This window comes from Protopterus annectens, chromosome 2.part1 (assembly GCF_019279795.1).
Source record: "Protopterus annectens isolate FY-2018-M chromosome 2.part1, PAN1.0, whole genome shotgun sequence".
Lineage (NCBI taxonomy): Eukaryota > Metazoa > Chordata > Ceratodontiformes > Protopteridae > Protopterus > Protopterus annectens.
The window spans coordinates 353,629,180-353,652,279 of NC_056729.1; the positions used below are offsets into that span (position 1 = coordinate 353,629,180).

A 23,100-nucleotide genomic window follows, 5' to 3' on the forward strand; every position below is an offset into this window, starting at 1 on the left:
TTGAATATTGCTGCTAGTTGAACCTTGACTGTTCAATAACTGCAGCTTGACTAAAAAATGGAAGTTAAGAAACGGAGCATTTCAATTAAGTTGAGAAATGGAGCTTCAATAACAGGTGCAGTGACATATGTTTTGATTGTCAGCCAAAAAACAATTTTGTTTCCATTTACTACACTAGACTTTTTGAGTGGAGTCTTTTTGGATAGTTGTGAGAATGCTAACCACATCTTTGGTTAGAGACTAATCCTTGGCCATCACTTGAATTGGGGAAACCAAATGGTTAATTTTAGGCTTAGGATTTCCAGGTGAGGCTTCCCAAAGGGGTGAGTAATTAGATATTTTATGGAATCCAGGAGACAAGGTGGCTCCACAGATAAGATTTCAGAAGGGGAACCAGACTTTTCTGGGCTGGAAGGTGGCTATGAGGATAACCATTACCTTGCACCTCATTGCTTTCTGTATAAACCAGGAGATGGAGAAAGGGGGGGATGGAGGTAAGCATAAAGACGACCCAGAGGCCACTGCTGAGACAAAGGGTGCCTTGTTCACTGTCCCAGCTGGGGAATAAAGGAAAAGAACTTGGTGTTGTGGGGAGAGGCAGAAAGATCACAGCAAGGGGCATTCCCAATGCTGAAAAATCTTGTTGGCTACTGCTGGATTAACAGACTACTCACGATGTATGAGATGAACAGAGTCCTGCTGAGCCTGTCCACTACACAATTCAAGACTCCAGGAATGTGTGTTGCTAAGAGACAGGGGTGCAAGTCCTTCGTCAATTACCAAACCCTCATTGCTTCCTGATATTGTGGGTATGACCTGGTTCCTTCCTGCTTGCTGATGTACCAAACTCCAGTCATCTTCTCCATCTGGATGGATAATACACCTTGAGGAGGGGTGGGGGGGGGTGTGCTCAGGTTCATGCAACACAAGGAGGACCGCCCTCAACTCCAAGACATGTATGTGCAGCGACCTCTGTTTTGGAACCTTGTCCTCGGACCACTATCCCTCATAATAGCCCTCTGTATCTAATGGAGCACTCATCTGTTGTCATTGTTGCTACAGGGTTCGGGTTTATGAAGGGTTCCCCTTCCTATCATTGGAGACTGTAGCCACCACTTTAGGTGCGATTTGCATGAATTTGTAATGATTGTCCTGCATAATGTGTGTAGGCATTGGGACCACTGTGTATGAAGAAGCCACTACAGGATTCTTATGCGGAAACATTTGAAGTAAGCCATTAGAATGGATGAAGCCATGAGACCAAACACTCTCAGTACTAGAGCTGCTAAAGGAAAAATGATGACCAATGGATGGCTGATCTCAAGGTATGAAGTCTTTCCTGTAATAAGGAAATTATGGATTGGGTAGCACCTAGCCTGCATCCTATGAATATGATTGTCTGAAGTGGTATCAGGTTGAACTTCTGAAGGTGGACTATTATCCTCAGAGAGATGCAGAGGTTGAGAAGATTATCTATAGCTTTGATGAGGGACTCCATGCAAAGGGCAGTTATGAGCCAGTAATCTAGGTAAAGAAAAATTTTGCATCCTTTTAGTTGTAGGTGAGCTACTACATCAGCCATGCATTTGGTAAACACCCTGGGAGGTTTGGTGAAACCAAATGGTAGGACTCTGAACTGGTAGTGACTGGCTCTTATCTGGAATTGCAGAAACTTACTTGGCTTTATGTGAAGATAAGTGCTGTGAAGAATGATAGAACACATCCAATCATTCATCTGGAGACAAGTTAGAACTGACTGCCCTACGGCCATTCTGAAGTGGGTCTTACAAACATAGTTGCTTAGCAGGCTGAGGTTCAGAATGAGCTTGAGTTTTCTTCGGAACCAAGAACCACCTTAAATAAAATCCTGGCACTCTCGGGTGGTGAGACCTCTTGGATTGCTTTATTTATTTATTTTTAAGAAGAGAATCTCTCTTTTTGAGTAGAATTTGCCTGAATGGATGGGGCATCAGGCAACATCTTGTTGGACTGAGGAAGAGTTTGTAAAAAGGGAATATAATGGCCTCTGGATATTAGCTCTCTCACTCATTTGTTCTGCATGATGGCCTGCCACATGGCTGTGTGGAGGGAGAGATGTCGTCTGCCTCCAGAGTGAAGCAGTCAGGCAAACCTGCAGAGATACTGTTGCTTACAATTCAAAAAGAGGCCAAGGTATCTCCTGCTTTTGCCGAACCCCTGTGCCTCTGGGCCAGAGTCTATTAAAGGGGCCACCTTTGCTGTGGCCTTCCCTGTCAGAAGGTCAATTAAATTGTCGGCAGATTTACTGTGCCAGAGACTGATGTCCTTTTTGGCTGCTCTTATACGATCTCTGGGGAACATCAAACTGCTCATCCTACCCAATATCTGGAAAACTGAGCCTGTCTCTATACGACCAGAAGACCTCTCTCACCAGCTATTAACCCGACCTTACGTTCTGAGAAATTGTCCCAACAGAAGGGGAAGGCTCTGACATTGGGCTGTTGGATGGCTCTGAAGAGGGAATGGGAACAAAAGAGTGAAGAACCAATGACCCAACAGGAGCAATGGAGCCAAAACTAATGGATCCGTTACTGGCATAGAGGTCACCAGCCTGACACTGTGGATTCTGAGAATGTCTCAACTCTGACAAGGTAAGAGTTGAAAATTTGAATACAAAAACTTTGGTGCTGAACCTAGACAAGAAGTCTGCATTGACAGCACAGGCCCGGGGAATAGAGATGGATCCAAAGATGCTGGAGATGAAGCAGGAACCGGTGAAGGAACAACAATCAGGGCAAAGTTGGTGAATACGGCCACCTTTGGAGCCAAAGGGAATGATACGACTCCCATCTTTGTCTGGGTTCTTAAAAATTTCTATATCAAGTGGTCCGTGTCTGCTTCAGAAGCGTTGTTGTAGGACCTGTCTGAAAGAGGTGAAGAAGGTCTTGGTAAAAGGAGCTGGTCTAGTAGCTTACAGAAATTTCCTTTCTGTGGAATTCTTGAAGAAGAATAAGTTACTAGATCCCAAAAAAGGGTGTAAGTGGGCATGCACGTCTTGAGACCATGTCCTTTGGCTGTTTTGGAGCTGAGCAGGATATGTCTCTTTTATCAGATTCCTTTAGCTTCAAATCTTTTTCTGAAGGCTTCTTAGATTTTGGAACTTTCAGTTCCAGGGGAGGTAAGCCCTTACAGGTGTTGAGACCATAATTCTTGCCTGTTTTGGAGCTGAGGTGGATGACACATTTTTTTTATCAGATTCTTTCAGCTTCAAATGCTTTTCTGAGGGTTTCTTCGGTTCCAGGGAAGATAAGCCCTTGAAAATCAATTTCTTCTATCTGCTAAGGCTCATGGGCCAAATCCCTTGTATATCTCACAGCCCACCGAGAAATGGTGGATACCCAGGCAGACCACACACAGGTCAAGAAGGTCCTGTGGTAAGATCGTGTGCCCACACACAACATTTCAAACTTTTCTGTTTATCTATGATGGATTGCAGGCACTGTCACCACTATGAAAAACGGGTCTATTATCATATCATCGAAGATGTACATCATCAAATGGCATTTCAACAAAAATCCAACAAACACCAAACAAACAGGAGAACCACCTGGAAATAAAATCCACTTCAGAGCCACAATAAATCCAGCAAAGCGAAACCCAACTCCAGTTTTTTGAACTTATTTTGCTTCTATTGGACTGGTGTAGTCCTTTCCTGGAGCTGGGCTTCACTTTACTGGATTTATTGTGGCTCTGAAGCGGATTTCATGGGAAATGCTGTTCATTGAACCCACCATACCCCCTGCTAATTATATATACCAACTTCGAGATTGCACTACAGTGGGGAAAAGGCAAATTTCCTGATCCTCACTGGAATGCAGTCTCAGTCAAAACACTTCAATGAACATAATCTTTGATAAAATGAATGCCTTTTGTTGATGTAATTCTGATGAAATACTAGGGACCTGAAAAAACTGTAAATACTATAAAGTTTAAAATACACCTTAAAAACATTTATAGTCTTTAAGGTATTAATAGTACATTAAATATCCCAGTAATAACAGAGTTAAAATCACTCCCCAATGACTTAACTTCTAATAAATATCAAAGGAATAAACTTACCACAAATACAACTTAATCGAACACTAAATCCGCGAGAAAAAGAAAATGGTGGGAACTGCCAAAAGGAAAAGGGGGCTACAAAACAGCACCTTTTTCACTCTAACAACAACAAAGTAATAACAGTAAAGCCCTAAAGGAACTAACTCAAATTATAGGACCAGTTTACAAAGAAAAACTGTCAGAAATCTCTGAATGAGGTGGAGTACTTACCTGAATCAGAGAGCACATCTTTTCATGAAGATAGCAAATGTGTTCTGGGGTAACTATGACATATGCATTATGGGAGGGGAAAATTCTTAAGGGACTTGAGACTGGAACTTCAGTGTGGCTAGACTGAATCAGACAAGCTGCTCAAGGGCCCATATATGTTGGATCAGAAGGATCGAATGAACAGGATATATAGTTACAGAATAATGAAGTGTCTTCCACAAGAAATTTTTTAAAGTATTGTCTAAGTACTAAGACTTTGTATGATTACCTCATACAAGAAGTGGCTTGCAAATGATTCAGGGATATGGGCTTAACAGTTATAATCCACTATGCCAACAAATGCCTGCTTTGAATCTGCCATCTAACTGGTCAACTGACTACTACTACTATACTATTTGAAACTGCAGATAATGTCAGGAATCCTTTGTTTTATATTCAACTGTTATGCATTCATTCTCCTGGGTTGTGACTGAGAAGAGTCTTGGGATCAGACTGCCTACCTGGATAACAAAGACATAAATAAAATATATACTGCAGTCAAAAGAGAAACAAATACGGGAAAGAATGCAACAGTAAGGAGATTGTAAGAGAGTAAATCAAGGGAGAAACAAAACAAATGCACTGAAGTACAGATGCTGGATTCAAATCATGTTGAACGGAAGGAGTACAGGACAATACTTCTCACCTGATAAATGGGAGCTGAAATGTTCTTTACAAGCAGTACTTTTTAAGACTTCTATGAATCTATAAGCCTGGAAATTAAGTGTTATGACCCCTTTCTAAGATTTGGGAATTCAAGCTATACAAGCAAATAAAGATTGAGCGAATATATGATTTATGGAGTGTAAATGGCATCCCCCAAAAGCACAAAAATTTACAAAGGCTTAACATACATGAGCAGAATTCAGACTTGTCCAACTTTGTATACTGCAGTAAGGGGTAGTAACTTTTTTGCAAGTTAAATAATTTCTTACCTGGGCGATCATTTTCAGAACCCCGTTCTTTATCAAATTTGTCCCATGCTTTAAGCAGGTGTGATGGATAAGAACCTTTGACACAATGAACCCTAAGGAAAAAAAAAGTTCAAAAATTAATATCTGCAATAATACTAATGCTTATATTTATTAAACAATATAGAGCATAAACATTTTTGGTAAATAAACAAGAAACCAAAGCTGCATATCTTTTAGTTATGTACTTACCATAACTTTAGATGTTTGGGATCCATCTCGCCTACATTCTGTACAGATGGGTTTGCTCAGACTCGGCATGCTATGCTAAAGAGCGAAGTCTCTTATTGGCTGAGCTATTCTATATCCCAGGATGCACCACCACTACTTCCCCAGATCTTGTTTGTCCGCACTCATGCACACACACGTAACTGTTTATATAACATTACCAGATGTTTCAAGATGAAACGATAGTACTCGGACCGTCCGGTCTCTTTTGATCTCCAAGGCAGGGGGAAGGAGGGTGGGTTATTAGGAATGTAGGTGAGATGAATCCCAAACATCTAAAGTTATGGTAAGTACATAACTAAAAGATGTTATGTGATCCTATCTCGCCTACATTCTGTACTGATGGGACAGCGTCCCTAGCACCTGATTCCTGGGTGGCTCACTGGAAAACACTCCTGAGAACTGTGGAACCAAATGAAGCTCGCCCCCGAGATGCCACATCCAATTTGTAGTGGGAAATGAAGGTGTGCGGAGAAGACCACGTAGCCGCAGCACAAATGTCACTAATGGCAAGCTTAGAATGGAATGCTATTGAAGTAGCCATAGCTCTTGTTGAGTGAGCTTTGACAGAGGTTGTAAGCTCTTTATTAGAAGAGGAATAAGCCTGACTAATACAGTCCCTGATCCACTAGGAAATAGTGACCTTTGTGACGGCTTTGCCCAATTTATTGTCCGAAAAAGACACAAACAATTGATCTGTTTTCCGTGTTTGTTGGGTCCTATCTAAATAAAAGCGCAATTGCCTGTGAACATCCAATGTGTGGAAGATGTATTCCGCTTTGTTTGAGCACTTTGGGAAAAAAACTGGAAGTTCCAATGACTGTTGCAGGCAAAAACTGGAACAAACTTTAGGGACAAAGGATGGGTTAGGCCTGAGGGATACTCTTTGTGAAAAACCAGGTACGGTGGTTTGACAGAGCTTGAAGCTCTGAAACCCTTCTGGCTGAAGTAATCGCAACCAGAAAGGCAGTTTTCCAAGAAAGAAATTTCAAATCACAGGTTGCTGCCGGTTCGAAGGGGGAGGAGGTTAAGGCACGTAATACCACATCGAGATCCCACGGAGGAGCAGGATGAGAAATCGGAGGTCGTAAAAGCGCAGCACCTTTTATGAAGGTTTTACACAATCTGTTGCTCATCAAAGGTGGGTTTATAGATTCATGAAAATTGGAAATAGCTGCCAATTGGACCTTGATGGTAGAGACTGAAGAACCTTGATTGAACAGGGAAGTTAGAAACTTCAGGACTTCTGACACCGGGACAGTGATGGGATCTAGACCCCGGATTTGAGCCCAAATAGCAAATCTCTTCCATTTGCTAGTATACAATTTCCTAGTGGCAGACTTGTGGGCCGAGGATAAGATACGTATGACTTCCGGGTCTAAAGTATGATTCCTGACTATAGTCGGAAGAGGAGGAGCCAAGCTGTTAACTTCAAAGAGTGAAGGGACTGATGGAGTTGTCCCGACTGGTGAATTAATAGGTCCGGGATCTGATCCAGGAACCATGGACTGTCCAGTGCATACTTCCGAAGATAGGGAAACCATACCTGACGAGGCCAGTAAGGGGTAACTAAAATCATTTTGCTCCCTAAGTGAGTCGCCTTTTGGATCACTCTGGGAAGGAGGGGAACCGGAGGGAAGGCGTATAGCAAGCCGGTGGGCCAAGGATGGGCTAAGGCGTCCATGGGAATCTCCCCCGGAGCTGGAGTGAGAGAGAAGAATTTTCTGCACTTCGCGTTCAGTGGGGTTGCGAAAAGGTCGCAACAAGGAGTTCCCCATCTTCTGAAGATCTGAGTTGCCACTGCATCGTTCACAGACCACTCGTGAGGAGAGAGAATAGTTCTGCTTAGTCTGTCGGCTATCACGTTGGATCTCCCAGGGATATGAGCCGCTACCAGAAAACTTCTGGTCGCCACTGCCCATTCCCAAACTCTCATGGCCTCTCTGCAAAGGGGGTAGGATCTGGTCCCTCCCTGCTTGTTCAGATACCAGACTACTGACATGTTGTCGGACTGAATGGCAATTACTTCCCGAGGGAGGTAATCGTGGAGGGCTTGTAGAGATAGAAGCACCGCCCTCATTTCTAGAATGTTGATGTGAAGGAGACTCTCGTCGGAATGCCAATTGCCTTGGACTGACCTGCCCAGGTAATGCCCCCCCCACCCCGTCTGGGAGGCGTCCGTCATCAATGTGGCCATAGGAGGAGGTGGAACGAAGGGTCGTCCCTGATCCAGATTGGAGGACACCAGCCACCAGCGAAGGTCCCGTTTGCAGGTTTCCGTGATCCGTATGAGGTGACAGAGGGAGATCCTGAAAGGACCACTGGGTCGATAGGAGCCACTGGAGAATTCTCATATGCAATCTTGCTAAGGGGACTAGGAGAACAGTGGCCGACATGGAGCCTAATACCTGCAGGACCATCCTGGCTGGGGCTTTGGATTTGAGATGTAAGGCTCGGACTTGAGCCTGTATAGTCTGTATCCTTTCTGTAGGAAGATAGACCCGCGTTTGGTTTGAGTCTATCTCTACTCCGATGAACCTTATGCGCTGAGATAGCAGCAACACAGACTTTGGCCAATTGAAGGTGATTCCAAGGGAAGTGCCTAGTGATATGGTGGCTGCTAGGTTCTGCAATAGTAGACGCCTGGAGGTGGCAGTTAGGAGCCAGTCGTCCAGATACGGAAACACCTGGAATCCTAGACTCCTCAGGTGAGCAGTCACGACCGCCAAACATTTGGTGAACACCCTGGGGGCTGTGGTGAGACCAAAGGGCAGTGTGCAGAAATGAAAATGACTGTTTCCCAGGCTGAAGCGCAAATGTCTCCTGGACGCCTGATCTATCAGGATGTGATAATAGGCGTCCTTGAGATCTATGGAGCACATCCAAACACCTTTCTCCAGCAGTGGGAGAATGGATTGTAAGGTGACCATTCGGAACTTGGACTTTTTGACTGATCGATTTAGGTTGCCGAGATCCAAAATGGGCCTCAAGTCCCCGGTCTTTTTTGGCACCAAAAAGAATTTTGAGTAAGTCCCTAATCCGATCTGGTCTGCGGGGACTGGTTGGATGACTCCTTTTTGAAGCAGCTTTGAGATTTCGAAGGCTGCGATTTCCTGTTGACTGGGTGGCGGGTTCGGGATTTTCCTGGACGGCGGAGGGGGGTGAGAAAATGGGATGGCGTAACCTCCGACGATGATTCTAAGCACCCATCGGTCCTGAGTGATACCCTCCCAGGCTTTTAGGTGCCTCGAAAAACGACCCCCGACTGGCTCTGGAGCTGCACAGTCGGGCAATCCTTCAGGGATTGTGGAAGGCTGAAGAGCCACGAAAGGACTCGCGGTCTCCAGTGTTGCGGGGGCCTCTGCCGCCTCTGGGACGGCGTCTTCCAGAAAAATTTCCCCCTCCTCTGCCTCTAGAAGGGGGATCGTCCTGCTGCGAGGGATAAGACTTCTGGGATTTACGGAACCACATTTTCCCTCCTCTTTTAGCCTTGGGGTAAGGCCGAAAGCGAGTGGAAAACCGTGCCCCTACGGCAGTCAAAGTCTTACCTTCTTGCTCACAGCGGGTCAATGTGTCCTTTACCTTGGGTCCAAACAAAGAGGACCCATCAAAGGGAGCGTCAGCAAAGGAAGACTTAAAGGCTTCCGCAAAATGACACAGGCGGAGCCAGGCTTGCCTCCGTAGAGCAACACCCGTACCCGCCGCTCTCGCCCCCTCGGCTGCATACGAAATGAGCCTCATGGACGAGTTTGATATCGATGACAGAGTAGCCAACTGAGAGCCAACAGTCTGGGCCAACTGCTCAGGTAGGTTACCCAAGAGGGTATCTGAAAGCTCCTTGACCAGATCCCTCTGAAGTCTAGTGAAGTGCGTCAAATAGTTCAGGGACCTTAAGGTAAAGGCCGCTGAACTGAGGGTGCACTTCCCGTACCGGTCCATGCTCCTAGACTCCTTATTAGGAGGATGGACGGACGTCGAAGCCTCTGCTACATCTTGTTGGGTAGCAGATGCCACCACCAGGGCATCTACAGCCACACCTTTGGTCAGAAACTCCTTCTCTGGGGGTGCTGATAAGAATTTATTTGGGCGAGCCGACACCGGTTCCACAGAGTCTGGATGCTCCCACGCCCTTCGACAGATCAAATCTAGGAGCTCGTCGAAGGGCGGAGACACCCAGGAGGTGGAGGGCTGAGTCCCGAAGGCCTTGAGGAACACCGACTCATCCGCGGAAGGGGGTTTGGAATGCCAGCCGCCTCGTTGTTTGAGGGCTTCCAAGATGTGTGCAAAGGAGACATCATCCGAGGACGACTTAGGGGACCCCATCCGCATCATCAAGATCGGTGTCCGACGTGAGAGACTCATCGGGGGAGTCGACGTGCTTCCTCTTGCACAGTCTTTTCCTTGGGGGTTCCTCCGAAGTAGCTTCAGAGGGACCTCCAGGAGGGGGGGAAACCCCACTGGGGGTGACCTCAGGCCCCGGGGCTCCGCTGTCTAGCGACAGGGGGACTTAGAAAAGACCCAGTCTCCGTGTGTAGGGAAGGTGCCGGTGAGACCGTGGAGGTAGCCAAAGAAGATTTGGCCAAAGCACTCCTCATGGCCCTGAAGGCCGGACCGCCAGAGTCCTGGGAAGGTCCAACCCCCGGGGCCACAACAGTAGACGGCACCCCCGCAGCTGACGCACCGAGAGGAAGGCTAGGAACCGAAAACATCGGTCCCGAAGCGTCACCCCCGGGGCCGACTGAGGAGGTCCGTGTACCGAACTCCGACCCGAAAGCCGGGGTTGGAGTAAGGGTCGGAGCCGACCCGAAAACCTCCATCGGCTCCACCAGCACCAGCTCCAACGGTGCCGAGGCTGTTGGAGGAGGAACCAGAACTACAGGGTGGGCCATCGGCTCCGAAGCCGATTGGGCTGGAGCCGAAACTAATTTCTGGAATACAGGAGACTGAAACAGCCTTTGGAGCACCCTGTCGCTGTCCGAATCCGACATCTTGGAAGATCGGGAGGAGACCGACCGGGTCTGAGCAGACTTCTCCATCTGCTCCGAAGGACTGGGGGACTGGCTCCGAATAAACTCTATCAATATCGGTGCCGAGGGAGATTCCATAGCAATTTCCCTCGATGCCAAAGAGGGCTTCAGCACCGAAGGGGAAGAGTCTGAGCCGGCAACCCTCATCGGCTCCAAAATCAGTGGAGCCGATGAAGGTGACCCGCCTCTCGAAGCCCCAGCCATCGGCTCCGAAACCAGAGGGGTCGAGGCTGGAGGCATCGAGGCAGACCGTTCCGCCCTCGGCTCCAAAGTCCGTGGAGCCGATGGGGAAGCCTGCCTAGATTTCTTAGTGGTCGGTTCCGATGGGCTGGTCGGAGCCGACGATTTCTTTTTCTTAGCTGGAGAGGAAGAGGAAGATAAGGCCTCTTCGAAGGAGGGTTTGATAAGCCCTTTTAAGATCAATTTATTTTTCCTCTCTTGGAGGACCCGAGAGGAAAAAGCGTGACACACGCTGCAAGACTCCTGAAGGTGTTTGGCGCCTAAACAGTACACGCATAAGGAGTGATCGTCCGTGATGGACATTTTGTAGTTGCATCTTGTATATTTTTTTAAATCCTGAGGGTCTATGCTCCTTAGACATAATGCTTGTAGACACTATTCACTTTGTCAGAGAAAAAACACTATGGAACTCAGTACCAATGGTTTACACAACAAAAATTCCCTTTTTTTTTTTTTTTTAAACAAGAGAAGCGAAAGCCCAAGAAAAAATTACACGAATGACAAACACACCAACAGGAGGGCCAAGAACCCTCTAACTGAAACAGGTACTTGACCTCTCCAAAACAACAAGAAGACTCACTAAAGAACGAGGGGAAGGCCCCTCTAACTTAAACGGAAACCTTTCCCTGTCCAGTCACAAAATTTTACCACAAAATTTCCACAAAAACACAATTATACACAACGATAGCTGTTAAAACAGCTTTTGGGTTAAGATTAAAGAAATTCCTGACAGAAAAAACTCTCAGAAAAAAGCACTTAGCTCAGCCAAGTTCGAGACCACGTCCTAGCTTGTAAGCGGCAAACGAGATCTGGGGAAGTAGTGGTGGTGCATCCTGGGATATAGAATAGCTCAGCCAATAAGAGACTTCGCTCTATAGCATAGCGTGCAGAGTCGGAGCCGAGGATCGGCTCCGAACCCATCAGTACAGAATGTAGGTGAGATAGGATCACATAACATCAACAATATTTCTTAATGTACTACAGAAAGGGCAGTAGACACACACTTACCATCTGAACTGATCTGTAACTCGACCCTCTTGACAATTCAATGACTGGGTTAAATCTGACAGCAAATCAACCACAGTGGAAGGAGCCAGAGGACAGCTCAAGAAAAATGTGATCAGAAGGCTAAGTTCTGTAGTAGTCAGACACCAAAAAGACCCAGCTCCTACAGTTGCAATCACAACAGTAATCATGGTGAAAGTGTAAACCACTGACCAGGTGATTACAGCACAGTTATCTGCATTGCACTTTTGATGCAGTAGCAGCTGTATTTCTACAGATATATAGGCTGACAACTGCAGTGTTTTCCAATGGGTAGTGAGATGCTTGATGAAAAAATATAATGCACTCAATAATCCACCTGGAAATGGTTTACCTGGTGTTTACAAACTCTTCCCTATCCAGGGCAAGAGAAGTGGTCAGATGTCTGTTCTTCATAAACTTATGCACCTCTTCTAAAACTAAGCAACCACTGCACACCTGGAGTAGTGAGGGCTCCTTCAATCCGTTTTTGATCAGTGACTAGAGAAATAAACAGACAAACCATCTAGGGAAAATTTAGACACCACTTTAGTTGGAAATGCTGGCAGACTAGAGGGGCACCCAATCCTCCTGAAAGAACAAATAAAACATGAGGGTCTGCAGTTCCAAGATCCTATGAGAAAAGGGGAAGGTCACTTTTTTTCTTTAGTGATTAGTGTGCACTTCTACCGGTTTGATACTCCCCAGGTCCCCTTGCAGCCCTGGTCACTTATGGTCATAGCTATCATTTATTGTGATATTTAATTTTTCATAACTGGACACCCCTTTAGAAGGGCATGAAGACACTCTGATTAGTGGCAGCATTACTGTATTATTTTGGGGGAAGGGACACAGCTGAAAATCTGTGTCAGGCTTTCCCAGAAGTGTGTGGATGTGCGAGATTTAAATTTACTTTGAGTGTGAGTGTATCAGAGGTCTTAAACTGGAGCATGTTGCTCTTAAGCGTGTAACAAGAAAATACATTTGGGGTGGGCAGAAGTATATAGCTCATTCCCAAGAAAATACAGCATGTTCTTGTTGCGCTCTTATGGGAAAATTGTGAAATACTACTATTGTTTAAGTGACAGTCTCATACTGGAGTCAGTAAGTGAGGATTGAAGCTCCTTAGTTACTACCCAGGATAGTAAGAGACTTCATATTTATCTGTTGGCAGTCCGGTGAGGTATTGGCCGTACGTCACACACACTACAATAAAAGTAAAGGGAAAAACATGGAAATATAAGAAAATGGCAAAGATGAAGGAGATCAAATTAGATCTAGACAAATGATAATTTAGGCTGGCTGAAAGTCAGACTAAGCAAGAGTGTAACATAAGGGGTGAGGGACACTCGATCACATACCCGTGAGGCTCAAAAAGTAAGGGGCCTAATAAGAATTTTTTATTATCACTCTAGGACGTTCCAACAGTCCCAAATAAGCTGAAAACAGGACCTTTACAAGCTGTAAGAAACCTGGAGTTCTTATAAATAGGGCAGACCAAGATCAGGTAATGATAAAAACACAAAAATGAGATCTGCACAGGTAATATCAAACTGCCAAGCAGTGCACACTACACGAAAAAGGCATGATGTGCTGGTACTACTAGGATTTGTAATTAGCCAAACAGCAGAGTTTGCATTACTTGAGGATAATCGTGTTCTTAGTTAGCCCTAGGCAAAATGAGTTACAGTAATCAAAATGAGGGGAAATAAGGGCATGCAAAGCTATTAAAATGCCCCAAATGCCCAGTGCTCTGAATGTCAAAGTGAATAAATTCAATGAAGCGCGTGTAAACAGTGGGAGTTAACTATGACTCTCTTAAGGTAGCCAAATGCCTCATCTAATTAGAGCTGCACATGAATGGATGATCGATATTCCCACTGTCCCTGCCTACTATCTAGCAAAACCCACAGCCAAGGTAACGGGCTTAGCAGAATCAGTGGGGAAAGAAGACCCTGTTGAGCTTGACTTTAGTACCAAATGGAAGCAAACTTTTAATTCAGGATATGCAGCTTAAATGGAAGAATGAAGGCTTAACCACAGATGACACATGGTCTCTCAAGTGTTAGTATCCCAGGACAACAACAAGATTTCTTACTTGGTAGTCATCAGCTCTGACACAGACGGATTAAGCCCTAACTATAAAGCAGACAATCTATGTTTGACTAATAACTCATGCACCTTTAGGAGATTGCAACAGAGGATGAAAGTGAGTGGCTGCTGTTGGCTCACTATCCTGGGGGAAGGGAGACAGCTCTTGCTTGCCACTTGGGTGACACCAAATAAGAAATACTAGTGTTTCACCCATGGAGTGTACCTATCAGCATTTTCGGCCTGCATGCATGCACATAATGCTCCAGTGGGAGAGGGTAGGCTTCCCCACTTGACCCATAAGCTGTCCTGCTCCCTACTATCAACTCTTAACAGGAGGAGGAATAAATTATTTAATAAGGCACCATGGGTAGGAAGGAACTGGCAGTAGGATTTAGTTAGTCAAGGAGGTGACTAGCTGTCATGGAACAAATTGGTCAGCTGGGTGAAGGTTGGGGTGCCATCGGGCAGATCTAGTGGGGAACAAAAAAAAATTGCAAGGTTCATGAAAGTACAAGTTTCACTTACCATAACAGTATATGTTCCAGTTCCTCACTGTTACAGTAGCCTTTGACTATATGGGTTAGATCCTGCCTAGAATACAACAACCAGCCAGTTTCACACGTCTGACTCTCTCCCACTCCTACACTCTGGACTGCTGATCAGCTAGCCCCTTGGAGAAAAATCAGCAGTCAAAGTGTGGACAATTTCAGGACCTTCATGGCCATACAGATAGAAAGAGCTTACTCTCTCTAAACCTCAAAAAGATATTAATAACAAATAACTTTATATCCCAACAGCTAACTATATACAGAAGGAATATACTTACAAGGGCAGGGACTTAATGCGAGTTAATGACCCACACTAGAAATTCCTCATTCAAGGGGAATAATTGCAATCTCCATTCCCTATCACAAAGGGGGTTCAGTGGATTACACAGACCTGTTGGCCAAGGTGTAGACACACACTTATCCATTCAGTGTACCATGCATGCAGCTCTGGACATCTAAGGATATTACAGACCTGTTATTGCTCAATCTCGTGTTGCTGAAGCCACCTGACCCTCTAAAGTTTGAATACATATTGTTTTGGCAAATGCAACATACACAACTGTATTATGTTCTTCATTCTCACTGCTGCAGTAGCCTTTGGCTGTAAGGGTTGATTACCAAAACCTATCTAACTTGGCAGGAAGAAGTATTAGGGTCCACGTGACCTGTGAAAATGGTCTTAGACTTGAAAAGGAATCCAGTTTGTAATGCTTTGCATTGACAGAAGACCATGTTTCTGCTAAGAGAGTCCTCTACCTTTCCAAGCTGCCATTGTAGAGGCCAAGGTTCTAGCTGAATGTGTCTTGATAATGCCTGGGATAGATTTGCCATGGTTGGATCAACAAAAAGCAATAGCTGAGTCTGTTTTGAAGCAAGTTGTCATTTCTTTGTCCCATCATAAGAAATAAACAGCTGAACTGCTTTTCTAAAGGACTTAGTTCTGCCAAGATAGCATCCAAGTTGCTTCTGCACATAGGCTCATGGGTATGTACTAGCCTAATGGCCCTGGACCCTTTTCAAGCCTAGCCCATAGGATTACCCTGGCATTGTGCCACCTGACCTTAGTTCCCAGTGCCTCTGTCGAGTAAAGCCACTGAAGTGATCTCTGGGGTAAATTTTCTATTTCTCATCCACTCATCAAGATTTCTCTTGAAGAGGACAAGTGAAGTGCTCTGCTTGACATGTATGTCATAGCATGGGCAGTCTCTGGGTTATGAACCTGTCCCTCCAGCATGTTCTGTTGATTGTGGTAATGAGATTAAGGTCTCTAGAGCGTGTGGTGCAGCGGGACTGGGATTTCTTCAGATGCAGCATTTCTAACAGAGCTGGGTCAGACGTGGCTTTGTAAGTCAAGCAGAAATCACCTCTAAGTGATATGTGAGGGAGAATGGAGTTTTTTTAGTCTGTCCATATAGGACAAATATTTATGGCCTAGGATCCTCTTTGTGAGGTACTTTTGCGGCCTCTCCAGTTGCTGCAGGTGTTTAGTGAGGTACATGCCAAATGGGGCATTGAACTCAATGATTGGCCTAATGAGGGAAGAGTAGAGGGAGACAATGACGTCTTCCTTCCTGGATGCAAAATGAGATGTGCTACATAGGACTTTCTGACCACAGTAGCAATATGGTGGTCAAAAGAGAGGTTGCTGTCAAACTTGCGTTCCCAGATCTCTTATAACACCTTCTGTATTCAGAAGACTACCATCGATGTGGTAATTCATGGGAACCGGGTTTTTCCCAAAGGGGATGATGACACTTTTTGGCATTGAGCTTAAGGACATGGTTCTGACACCAGTAGTTCATCTCAGTAAGGCCTTTCTGTAGGATGTCAACATCACTTGGGGAGTTAATAATAGCTCCCAACTTGCAATCGTCTGTGAACTTTATCAGCCAGAGTCCCTTCGTGTTGGCCTGGACTTCAGAGACATAGATATCAAACAGGAGAGGCCCCAGAACCGAACCCTATGGGACTCCACTCGTGACTGGTCGGCAGTCTGACTTGGAGTCAGCTACTTTCACATTGTGGCTTCTACCGGTGAGCCAGTTTGCAACCCACCTAGTGATATAGGGGTCGATGCATAGCTTAGCGAGTATGATTCTTGAGTGGGGAATGGTATCAAAGGCCTTGGCCAGATCAAGGTAGCTGTATGAACCACCTTGCCTTCATTCACAGCTCTGGTGACTGACTCAAAGTAGTTGACCAGGTTGAACAGGCATGATCTAGCCTTCACAAAACCAAGCTGTGAGGGATCCAGAGTTTGGAGATTCCCTATATCCTTGTTTATTAGGTCCATGATGATGTGTTCCATAGCTTTGCATATCAGACTCGTCAGGCTATCGGGGCGATAATTACTAGGGTCTGTAGTCGCTCCTCTTTTATGGAGAGGAGTGACTGTGGCAGTGCACTATTCGGTAGGGACAAAGTCTGAGGTGAGGCTGTGATTGAACAGGGACCACAGGTGAGGTGCCAGTTCACTCTGTAGGTCATGTAGAACACAGCCAGGGATATTGTCAGGACCCATAAAAGCTGTATTCTTCACCTTGCACAGTGCTGTTTTAGCCTGTGCAGTAGTAATACTGGGTGCCTGGCAATCTACTGGTATTGTAACTGGTCCCTTGAGGGGGGGAAGGGGTAAAGCTGGCACTGAATCTGTTGGCCAGGATTTGGCAATATCTGTTGGCTTGGTATAGGAGGTACCATTGTGCAGTAGCTCAGAGCAAATCTGGGTATTGCCGTGGAGATTCCTTACATAACTATAGAAGGCCTTGCGGTTATCTTTACTATCTGCTGCAATTCTGTTTTCATAACTAGCTTTAGAGGATTTGATGAGAGATCTCAACTTTTTGTTGAGGCTGATAAGGGAAGTTTTTCCAGTCTTGGGACTTCACCTTATTTCGCATCAGTTTCCCCCTTCTGTTGTAGAGTTTGTTTATGGCAGGGGACCACCAGGTTGGCTTCATTTTTTTTTTGGAGGAGAGTGTCTTGGTTCTATTGGGTATGGCGAGATCCATGCATTTGTGTACATGTTCGTACAGTGCACTGGCGTATGATTCAGCGATCATGCAACTGATCTCCATTTGCATGGGTGCAGTGAAGTTAGCCACCTTTGTTTTTAGGAGCCCAAAGTTAGCTTTGGAGAAATTTTCATGGTGGTTATCTTTGTGTGTGTGTGGGGAGGGGATGTGGATTTCCAAGATGATTAGTTTGTGGTCGGATCTAACCAGGGAGGAATTGACTATTGGTGTACAGCGATGGTCACCCATGTTAGTAATGACAGGTCAAGGATGTTGCTACCTCTAGTGGGGGTAAGAATGAGCTGGTCCAGGGCATTGGAATTAATGAATTCCAGGAAATGTTGGGTAAGTGTATTGGTACATGAGTAGTTTTCCCAGTTAATGGAGGGGTAGTTGAAGTCACCCAGTATGAGAGTGTTAGATTGGACATTAATATTCTCCAGGGTGCTTAGGAATATGGAGTGTGAGTCTTGGGACATGGTTGGGGACCTATAGCAGGCTACGATCTGAATCGCTGTCTTATCCAGTGTTAGCTACACCTGAAGTATCTCAGATGCTTTATGTTGGGCTACCAGTCTGGAGGTGTGCATATCCTTTCTGAATATGGAAACACTACTGCCTTTGGAGCTTCGGTCCAAGTTCTGGGCCCAAAAGGTGTGGAATGAGTTATAGCCTGATAGTGCAGGGGTGCACTTTCTACTGCCTTGAACCAGGTCTCTGTTACAGCACAAATGTCGATGTTTTCTATTTTAAGAAGTGCTTCAAGCGAGTGCATTTTGAGACTTAGACTTCTACTGTTGGGCAGCATGACCCTCTGACTGCATTTGTTTGTAGCTGTTACGGTGGTAATTTGGTCTTTGGAACATCGCCTAAAAAAAGCACTATAGAGGTGGCAAGAGCCTTGGCCAGTATCCGGAAGCCCAGGGGTGACAGATGCAGGCCATCTCTGGCAAAGCACAGAGGTCTGTCAATCATGTCATCCCAGGCAGAGAGATACTGGATCCCCTTAGAATGATACAAGAAACTTTGCCAATTGTTGACATCAATCATTTTCTGCTTGTACTGTGGTATCATTCTAGGTAATGGTAGGATGCTGCTCAGGGCTAGGGTCATACCCGCCTGGGCTACATAATCCAAGAACTCCTTCATGTCTCTCTTCATGTAGTCCAGGGAGGTACATCTCAGGTCATTTACACCCACATGGACAATGAGAGTCATATTTGTACTTGTTGTTGAGGGACCCAAGTGCATGCGTTGTGGCAGATCCTAGCGCCTGACAGGCAGCTGACTGTTACTCTCTCTTTATTCAGTCTAGCGAGTGGGATATCAGTGTGCCTCACTATCAAGTCACCTATAAATAGTGTGTTGGGCATGCTGTTTTGCCTTAGGGGCTTTGGTTGAGTGGCACACTATTTAGGAGAGTTGTGCGTGTTGTGATTAGTGGTGTGTTGTGGTGGTTGAGTGCATGTCTCCCTTGGAGGTCTCTGGTGTTTGGGTAGATTTTTATTGACAGCCTCCGAGAAGGTGGGTGTGCGGTTTGTGTTTTTATATAAAGGCAGAGCTAGTGTGTGTTCTAGAGGGCTGTGTGTTCCATGTGGTGTGGTGCAAGTGTTGACCTTCTGCTCTTGACCAGTTATTCTGGTCTTGGCTGGAGAGTGCATGGCTTCCAATTTGGATATATAAATGCATCTCTCGCAAGTCCGAGTGTTGGGAGGTAAGGGGAGAGGGTTGTCAGTGTACATGAGGCAGTTGCTACATTGCCTCAGGATGCCCAAGTTCACCAGGTTAATAGGAGAAAGCACAGTGAACTGACCTTTAGACATGCCTGGAGGGGTGGGCATTAAGTACTGGAGCTGTTTCCTTGTAGAACATTTAAGTGTTGTTAGCACTTTTGTGTGCTACAATAATTACTACAAGTCTAGCAGAGTGCTAGATTAATAAGCTAGTAAAAGTGCAGTAGAGGAGAGAACTAGTAGATCTATGGGAAAGATTGAAGAGCAGACTTTGACACCGCTCAGAAGCTTGCAAATAGTCCTGGATACAGCAAATCTGTATCTGAACTAGACTAGTTACAGGAAAGGTGGGAAACCAGCGCAAATGCAGGCTTTTAAACCAGAAAGTTGAAAGAGATGGAAAAACTGCCTAAACGGCCAGTAAACTACAATTTCTGGGCCACAAACCACTCCTCTTGTGAGATATGCTATCTAGTGCTTACCACTCCCACTGATAAGCTAGAAGGTTTCCCTCCAACACAAAGGCTTGGGGGGCTCAGAAGCTTACAAACAGTCTTGGATACAGCAAATCTGTATCTGGACTAGACTAGTTACAGAAAAGGCAGGAAACTAGCTTAAAATTTAGAATTTTTTTTAGGATGCAGAATCCTTTTTGTCTGGTTCTGAAGATCTGTATTGATCACTGGGAGACCGATTGCTTGTTTCAAACTCAACTGTAAAACAACTTTGGTCATAAATTAGGAATTAGTTGTTAATATTCACCATGTCTTGGGAAGGCCAAATGGGGTTCACCCACCATGAGAGCTTGAAACTCAGATACTCTTCTTGCAGATGTCAGAGCAATAAGTACAGTATTCCATGTGATAAACCTTCAATCATCCTGATGACCAGGTTCAAAGGGACACACAGTTAACTTTTCCAGCACAAAGTTAAGATGCCAAGAAGGGGCCACCTGTTTTCTAGCAGGACTAAAATGCAAAATTCATTTCAAAAACAAGAGATGAAAGGGGAGGATCCATGGGCAGACATGCTGAAATATCAGCTACATAAACCCTGATAGAGGAATAAGAGAGACCAGAGGAAAGTAATACATACAAATATTTAAAACAAGTAGTACAAAATCCATGATAGGGGTCTGGTTACTGGCTAGGCACAAACTAATATTTTCCACTTGCTAATATAAGATTTCCTAGTTGCAAGCTGTCTTGCCTCCTTTAGCACCTGCTGCATGCCCTCATGAAAGATGTGCCTAAATGCATCCAGAACGAATTATCTAGGCAGTTAGATGAAGTTTAAGAGTGGGGTACATCCAAGTTCCCCTTGTATTGCATAAGTAGGTCAAGTCTCTGAGGAAGCTTGTGGTAAATTCCCTTGATCAATTCCATAAGAAGGGAGAAGTAATGGTGCCTGGAGCAAAAGGGACTCACCACAATGATTTCTGGAGAGTCCCTCTGTATCTTCAGAATTACCCTGGAAATGCATAAAGGAACATCCTGAACCATAGGAATGAGAATGTATCTGTTTGCCAGGCCTTCCTACAAGCAGTCCTCATGCAAAATTTGCTTAGTTGCCTCTTCTGAAAGAAGACAAACAGATCTGTTTGAGGAGATCCCACAAACGGATCGATCTCCGGATGACCACTTTGTTCAGTTTCCATTTGTTAGGGTCTGTCATGGTCCTGCTCAGCTTGTTTGCCACTGCAATTCACTCTGACAGAATGCAAGATGCTTTGAAGGTCAAACTATGCTGAAGAATTGCCTCTTAAGCCATAATAGCCAGCCTGCATAGAGGGTAAAAATCTGGTGCTTATATTTTTATATACTACATCATTATGGTACTGTCTGTAATCACCTGTAGTGGTCCTGGGGTCCAATGAAGAAGAGATTTTACTACATGCATTACAGCTAACATCTCTCTCACATTTATATGCTTTGGTCTATCAGAAGAGTTCCACAGGCCTTGCACCTTTAACCCACATAGAAACTGTTTCCCCAAGCAAAGTCAAAGGCATCTGTAGTTGCAGATAGACTTGGAAAAGAAAAAAAGGGAGGCCTGAATTTTGAGGTATTTACCGTTGTCACTAGTGCAGTTCCTTCTTTGACAAAACCGATGACTGGAATCTGAAATTCTCAAGGATGAGAATGCTGGTCCATGTGTTTTTTAAAAGCCATTAATGTTTCTCATACATAATTTGGCAAGAGGAATCATAGAAGCCATAAACCCCAAGACCCTGAGATATTCTCTTGCTGAAGTAGGACACTGACTGGAAAAGCACAGGAAAAAGTTTCCAAATAAAATCCACCCTTTCCTGGGTGAGAAGTGTCTCAAAGGCAGCCCCTGAAACACAGTCATCATGTGTGTTGGAGTTGAGCAAAAGTTTTGAACATTTATTTGGAACTTCAGCTTGGTAGAGAGAGAAGACACCAATGTTAAGGACCCATGACATCTGAGAAGACTCTGCAAAAGTAAGTTGCCTAAAATAAGGAAATATATGAATGCCTTGCAGTCTGCAATAAGCTGTCAGTGGAGCTAGGCACTTTGTAAACACCCTCGGGGCTGTATATAACCCAAAAGGTCAATGCAGAAAACTAATAATGTGCCCCAGACAAAGAGAATATGAGACATTTCCTGAAGTCTGTGGCTATGGAGATGTGTTAATGACCATCCTTTAAATCTAATGCTATCATCAACTCAAGACAGAGTTGATAAGTTACACAATCTGAAGGGTCAACATTTTGAATGCTAGTACTTTTACAAACAGGTTGAGAAAGGAAAGATCTAGACATGGTGTCCATGAAATCTCTTTCTTTGCAACCAGAAACATTCTGAAGTAGAAGCCACCCTTTTGGTCTAAAAGCACTGGTTCTATGAAACCTAGGGTAAAGCAAGCGTTGAAGACCCTGAGAAAAAAAATCTGTTTGGTTTGGGAAAAAAAACTGTTTGGTTTGGACTGAGGAAAGGAAGTCTCCTGAAACGAGGTATATGTATCCACTGCTAACTTTAACCCTCCTGAAACATCTTTCACCCAAGAATCTGTTACAATCTGTTGCCAAAGGGGAATAATGAGAGAGATTTCTTCAGACACAGTTGCAGAGATAAGTATAGGAAGGGGGGGTGGGCGGAGACTGCTAACATAGTCATTCTGAAGGATTAGACTATCCATTTTACTGAAAGAATCCCCTTTTTTTGATGTTCCCCTCAACATTTTTTTTTGTTCCCTGTTTGACAGCAGCAGGCAGCTATTGCTCATTTTGTCTTTTAAAGAGGAGTAAAGGAGATGAGATTTCTAATTGAGAACTTAAAATTTTAAAACTCCCTGAATTAATTTCCCTCGTTCATCAAATTGTTCAAGGACCTGAGTAGCAGAAGGGCCAAACAAAACTTACTTATCTAAGGTAGAGTTTAGACTCTCAGACTTTTATCAGCAAACGTCAGGTTACATATTCAGGCATACCTTCTCAAAACAGTAGCAGTGGCCCTAGGTAGGTTATCTGCACAATTATACACACACACATCAAAGCATATTTACATACTTGAGACAGATTACAAATAATAGTATTCAGACAGGAGCTACCTTCTGAAGGAAGTGTGACAGAGTATGCCTTCAGTCTGCACAAGTAAGAATAAACTTTCACATATGTGCTTGGTAGTCAACAATTCTGTATGCTGAAGTGGAAAAATACCTGTTCAATACCTTTCTTTCTTTATCCACAGGACAAGGTTCATAGGTATATACTAGGCTAATGACCACCAGGGTCTTTATAGGCCTAGCCGTGCAACCAAACTCAAATGTTTCCATATACAGCATGGCATTTGAAGGAGATATGTCCGCTAGGAAGTTTCTAGAAGTTATGTTTGGGGGGAGTTAGCTTGGG

At 44.7% G+C, this 23,100-nt stretch overlaps 1 protein-coding gene across 1 annotated transcript in view; it reads right to left on the minus strand.

Annotated features, from left to right (window-relative positions):
• Positions 1 to 23,100, minus strand: part of HASPIN (histone H3 associated protein kinase) — a 1,280,677-nt gene that overhangs the window by 501,822 nt on the left and 755,755 nt on the right. Inside the window, exon 8 of the mRNA XM_044063451.1 lies at positions 5,283 to 5,374. Within this exon, the coding sequence (XP_043919386.1) occupies positions 5,283 to 5,374 (92 nt within the window). The remainder of the gene's footprint in view (positions 1 to 5,282; positions 5,375 to 23,100) is intronic.